General features: G+C 39.5%; 1 protein-coding gene across 2 annotated transcripts in view; it reads left to right on the forward strand.

Moving 5' to 3' along the window:
- SLC2A1 (solute carrier family 2 member 1) overlaps positions 1-5,440 on the forward strand; it is a 639,356-nt gene extending 633,916 nt beyond the window's left edge. For both annotated transcript variants that reach the window (XM_086922222.1, XM_086922221.1), the window contains exons 8-10: positions 133-234; positions 1,251-1,454; positions 3,206-5,440. In XM_086922222.1, coding sequence (XP_086778348.1) covers positions 133-234; positions 1,251-1,454; positions 3,206-3,415 — 516 coding nt within the window. In that variant the 3' untranslated portion in view covers positions 3,416-5,440. The remainder of the gene's footprint in view (positions 1-132; positions 235-1,250; positions 1,455-3,205) is intronic.
- Positions 5,441-6,000: the final 560 nt, after the last annotated feature.

Genomic DNA, 6,000 nt, shown 5'->3' on the forward strand with positions numbered 1-6,000 from the left:
ATGGCACCAGTGACCTTTACCGATTCTTCTCTATGGGACTGTAAACTCACTCTCATCCCTTGGCTCTGGGGGTACTCTATGCTTATGAACAGTGTTCAGTTTGTAATAATTGTGGTATTTCCTCCCTCACAGCTGTTCATAGTGGAGCGAGCTGGACGTAGAACGCTGCATCTTGTAGGCCTGGCAGGAATGGCTGGCTGTGCTGTTCTCATGACCATCGCCCTACTGTTATTGGTAAGTAGGCTATTCTTGCTGGAGGGAACACCTGCTAACCACTGAAAATGTTTGACGTTGAGCAAACTAGGAAAAACATTTAGGTGTTTGGCACTGGTGGTATTTTTTTACGGGTGTAAATGACTTCTCCTGTGGAGATTTGTAACTCAGGAAGTGGGATTTTTCACCAAATGCCATATTTTCCATTGTACACAAATTGCTTTAATCTCAACCATATCTGGCACTTTTCTATATGTGTAGTCATGTGTACCCTGGAGTTCTTAATTTGTACTGGTGGTTGGAGGTGGTGGACTCTGGCCCAAATTTTTAGAGACTTTGGGCCTGATTTAGATCTTGGCAGATGGGTTACTCTGTCATAACTGTGAGGGATATCCCGTCCGCCCAAATATAAATCCCATTATAGCCTATAGTATTCATATTTCGGCAGACCGGATATCTGACAACGTTTTGATGGAGTATCCCACCCGCGGAGATCTAAGACTTATTTTTCAGTTTCAGACGTTTGACCCTGAAAATTGCACATTTACTTGAAGTAGCACTAGCCTCAGGAAATCCTTTTTTAGGAGCCACTGATTTCAGAGGAAATCCTTTTTTAGGAGCCACTGATTTCAGTGTCACTGCATCTTGTTTCCCTTCAATACTATTTCTCAAAAAGGCATATAGCTCCTCTTTTCAGATTGCAAAGGAACGTACTCCACTCCCCCCCTCTGTATCTCCCTCGAAACACAATGTGAAAGAATCAGGCCTGGAAAGTCATGCAATAGAAGCTATTGAAGCTGTCATGTAGTTTTTTTTTACTTGTCTCTAACGACCTAATTTTTACATTTTGTAATCACATTTAAAAAGAGAATTGACACACCTTAGTAGTACAATGTGCAGTGGTGTGAGTCCCCACCCTATTAATCTAATAAAGTAATAAACTGGTCAAGCTCATGTAATAATGCATTCTGCTTAGTTGGTAATATGTTCATCACATTCTATAACAATAACCATTTATTTCTATTGCCTTGCAACAGGAAAAGTTGGCGTGGATGTCATATATCAGTATTGTAGCTATCTTTGGATTTGTGGCATTCTTCGAGATTGGACCTGGCCCAATCCCATGGTTTATTGTGGCAGAACTTTTTAGCCAAGGTCCAAGGCCTGCGGCGTTTGCAGTGGCTGGCCTCTCGAATTGGACCTCCAACTTCATAGTCGGAATGTGCTTCCAATACGTTGAGGTAAGACCCAATACTAACTTTGTCAATGATAATGAGATCTTGTTCGATTATAATCTAATTTGGTATGAATATCCGCCTATCTTGACAGTAAGAGAATTTTGTTTCAAAAGAGATTTTATTAGTAATGTAATACAATGTATTTTCAAATAACAAGTGCTATATCATCAAAAGAAAATATTATTTAACATTCTAACAATGGCTTCAAGGCAAATGAATGCATAGTATTAAAAGATCTGCGGTGTAGACAATGGGAATAAGAATTAAAAATAAAGAAACGTGTATAATAAAACAAGGTTATACTGAATAAGTAAAATTAACAATTGAGTATATCAAGGTGGTAAAGCACCTTCTTGAATGGAAGGTATTGGAGCAAAGGAACTTTTGGCACACTTGTCTAAAAACGTAACAGGGTACCATAGAAGTAATCGTTAGGGTTTCAAGGACATGGGAAAGACAAAAGTTTTTATCCAGTCTGTGATTATGACAGACACCACCAAGCTAAGTATGAGAGTTGGAGAAATCCTTCCAATTTTTTGTGACAGTCAGAATAACTAACGCTAAGAATTGTTGGTTACTAAACCAAATAGAGCTATGTCCACAGTTGATCCGGGAAAGTCTAATCCATTACTTAACTGTAGGACAAATATTGACTATGTGAAGGTTTTTAGACTAATTGTATACAAACGTATCCTCTATGGATATGTTGAAAATCTGGCATGTGTGTGGCCATCCTAAAATGCTAACCCATCACCTCTAATTTGTAAAGACAATAAAGGTTCTTCACCCACTCCAGTATCTGCCTGTGTTAGAATGAACATTGTTGTATGCTGGTGGACCTCAAGTTTTTGACAGGGATATATATATTTTGAATCTTTGTTTTATGTTTACCTCAGCCACTTTTCCCCTGCTTTTAAATTTAACAAGATCTTTGGAATCTATGTAAAGCTAATCCAAATATATGCCTTTCAAATAAAGGAAAAGATGACTTAATAGCACTATTTTCAAGCCCTGGGCTTTCCTTTACTGACCCACAGTATTTTGGGGGTTGTATTCCTGGTTCACATCAACCAAACCATTTGGACTAACACAGCTGAAAGTAATTTGGAAACGAAGAGCCCAGGATTTGGATGGGTCATCTTGAAGGCCTAAGAGCCAATGGGCTACCTAATTTTGAAATTGTCCATTGAATCCCAATCCCAGTCCCTTAGATTTCCATTTAAGGAGAACGTTAAAGAGGAGTGGTTTAATTTACCAATACCAAACATGAGATGGCGGGTGAACTTTTCTTTCTGTTTCCTTCAGAATTAAAAGTTAAACCGTACCACTTTAGGCAAGCGGCCTTCCAGCCAGAATTTTCACCTGCTTTAGACTGGCAGCATCTCCAGGTGAAATACTGGTGAAAAACTAGTCCTAATCCGCATGGAAAATACAATTCCCACGTTATTCCCCCAAAACATGTTCTTACTATTATTTTCCCCATCAAAAATTGTCATGGTCGCCGGTAGGGATAATTCTGTGGGAGGAAGATAACAAGCGTTCTTATGGGCCACTAATGAGGACTATAATGCTTTTCCTTTTTACACGTTGGTTTATATGTCTAGATTCTTGGCATTTCTTGGTTTAAAAGTCATGTGATGGTGGATTTTTTTAAAGAGACCAACCTGTACATTGGCTTTCAGTGTGCTGTTTTCATAAAAGGTGCAGTGCTTAGCTCTGAGGTCCTTACCTCATGTTATTTTTTTGTCTTCCAGCAACTCCTCGGTGCATGGGTCTTCATCGTCTTCACAGTTTTCCTCATCCTGTTCTTCATTTTCACGTACTTCCTGGTACCGGAAACGAAAGGGCGGACCTTTGACGAGATCAGTGCCGGATTCCGCCAAGGGGGCGCGAGCCAGACTGACAAGCAGGCGAACCCGGAGTTCGACAGCCTTGGCGCCGCCGATTCCCAGTCCCAGGTGTAGAGCCGGTGGTCAATTCCCATTTCACGTTAGCTGCTCACTCTTTCCTTTGATTGTCACACACGTACAGGAAACAGGGGCACGAGAGAAGTCTATGGGGGTGTCGTGTTGTCTGTGTGTGATTGTGACATCTGCCAGTCTCTCTGCTGACCTACGTGTCCATCAGCATCATTACCAGGACTTGAAAGCAACTGATTCTGTAGAAAACGTCAAAACATCTGCAGTTTGTTTTTGGACAGTGATCAGGAACAGAAGCGTCCCTTTCAATCAAGTGGGAGAATATTCAAACCGAAACGAAACACTAACCGTAGACAACGATTTTTAATACATTTTTTTATATACATTTAAGTGATTTTTTTTTATACTTCGTTCAATTGTCTAGAATTTCAAACGCAAGTGGTGGTTACAGTGTCATTTAGAATTTCCTTTTTTTTAAAGTAGCTGTCAATTGATGACAGTTACACAAATTTCACATTTTTTAATAATTCCATTCCTCCGCCTGCCTTTGTATAAACTGTTAAATTTGCAGCAGAAACGGTTTTGAAGCAACAATAGCGGTGGTGAGAGGAAAGCGCTGTGGTTGTGCCTGGTGCCCGCGCGAGCCTCCCAACTCGCCGTCTCATGCATAGGTCACCATGACCTTCTTGACCAGTGAACCTAGCACAGGCTCATTCCACACTGGCTCTCCTCTTTCTGTTAGCTGAAAAACTCCTTACAGTTTGGATTTTTCTATTTTTATACTTTTGTTTGGAAGAAAAATAGAAGCGGCTATTATTTGCTTGTCTATTGTTGTGGAACGGTTCTGTTGACAGTGCTGGAGGACATTTCATTTAGCTGAATGTTTCTCACTGTATAAAATCTAGGAGCCATTTGTATGTTGATTGCTTCAAATGATTGGGACTGTAACATGTTACCTGCCTTCAATAGGACCTGTGATTTGTGGGTCTTGACTATAGAGTCTGATTGCTTTTAATGCACAGTACATCATTTGGCAGCACTTGCGCTGTCTTCATCGGCATACTGTTGTTTACTAACTTCCTTAACCCGTCGGAAATTGTGTACTGTGGACACCTTGAATGAAGTTAATTTCCACATACAGCCAATATCTACCCTGTCAATTTTAAGCTAAATGACATCAATACCAAAACAGATGTTTGTAATGCGCGTCTACACCCATACGGGTACCTTGGCGCTGAAATAATAGATGTTTATTGTTACCCATCTCTGTCATACTCATTATATTGACTTCAGAAGGATGCATGGCTGAGTGACTTGCCAGGATGCAAACCTGTGACCTTGAAGTCAAACACAGATTCCTGCAGGGGTAACTGTGGTCCACAGGCCCAGCAACTGTTGCTTTATCTGTCTACAAACCTAACATCCATGCTACAGTCCCCTTTTGATCACGCACACAAAGGCAGCTATGCCATGTTTATGGAATAGTACAAGTGATGCAAGTTGATCAGAGCTATACACAGTACAGGTGAACATAACTCCAGCTCACAACAACAGACAAACTGGCCTGTTACAACCACAACAAGTGCTGAACCGACTGACCTTCTTAAATGAACAGAATCATACATTTCCTGCTTTCTGTGTATAGTTTTGAAGATATTTATATATAAATATATTTTTTTGTTCTTTGATGTTAATATTGGTAGGTGTAAGTTATTAGTGTCAGATATTAACGCCTGTAAATATGGATTATATTCAATGTCAATGTATACTAGAGGTCATTTATAGTTTCTTACAGCGATGTAATAGCAAATGCTTCTATATTAATAGAACAACTTTGTTTATTTCCTTGTACAATACATGCCTGCACTGTAGGTGTACCCTTTGCACTGAGTTTTAGTGAAAAGAAAACTGACCTAACGGATGGTGATACAAGTGTGTCAGTGTATTTGCTCACAACCTGATTCCAGACTGCATACAGCTATTTATTAGTGTTTTTTTATTATTTATTTGTGAGTTTTTAAAGTGAATAGATGACACTTGAAATAAAATACTTTTAGAATGAAATAAAAACTAGTAAAACTTGAATTTGTGTACAATACAGGGATTAGGGTATATTTGTCTGCAAAGAATGAGTGATGTGAATGAACGTGTCATGAAGGCGGATCACAACTTAAAAACCCTCTAGTACCATGGCATGCTGCAAGAAGAAAGGCATGATGAATGGTGCATAGATTTTAAAATGGAGGGTGTTTTGCCTAATATATACAGTTTGCTTTCTCAATGTCTGAACTGACAATGGAAAGTAGAATTCTGTCGCTGGGCGGTGTGGATTTTTATGCCACAATTGTATCACTAATGAAGGTTTTAAATTATAGAGCCAATATGGTACGCAGTCATACTCTATGGCTCCCCAACGCTTAGGAATCATTGCTGGCAAAAAATATGAAATGTTACATTTCATTAAACCCAATAGAAATTAGGAATTGCGTTCTCATGGTTTTGCCAAATAAATTTTTACTTGCGGTGTCCCCCAGTCAGGGAGCCTTTTATGGGAGCAGATTTCATTGCTGTTCAGCCCAGGGCTGGATATGAATTATCAGATTTTCTGCTGGATACTTAATAAGCCTCTG

This window comes from Lissotriton vulgaris, chromosome 5 (assembly GCF_964263255.1).
Source record: "Lissotriton vulgaris chromosome 5, aLisVul1.2, whole genome shotgun sequence".
In the NCBI taxonomy this organism is placed as follows: Eukaryota; Metazoa; Chordata; class Amphibia; order Caudata; family Salamandridae; genus Lissotriton; species Lissotriton vulgaris.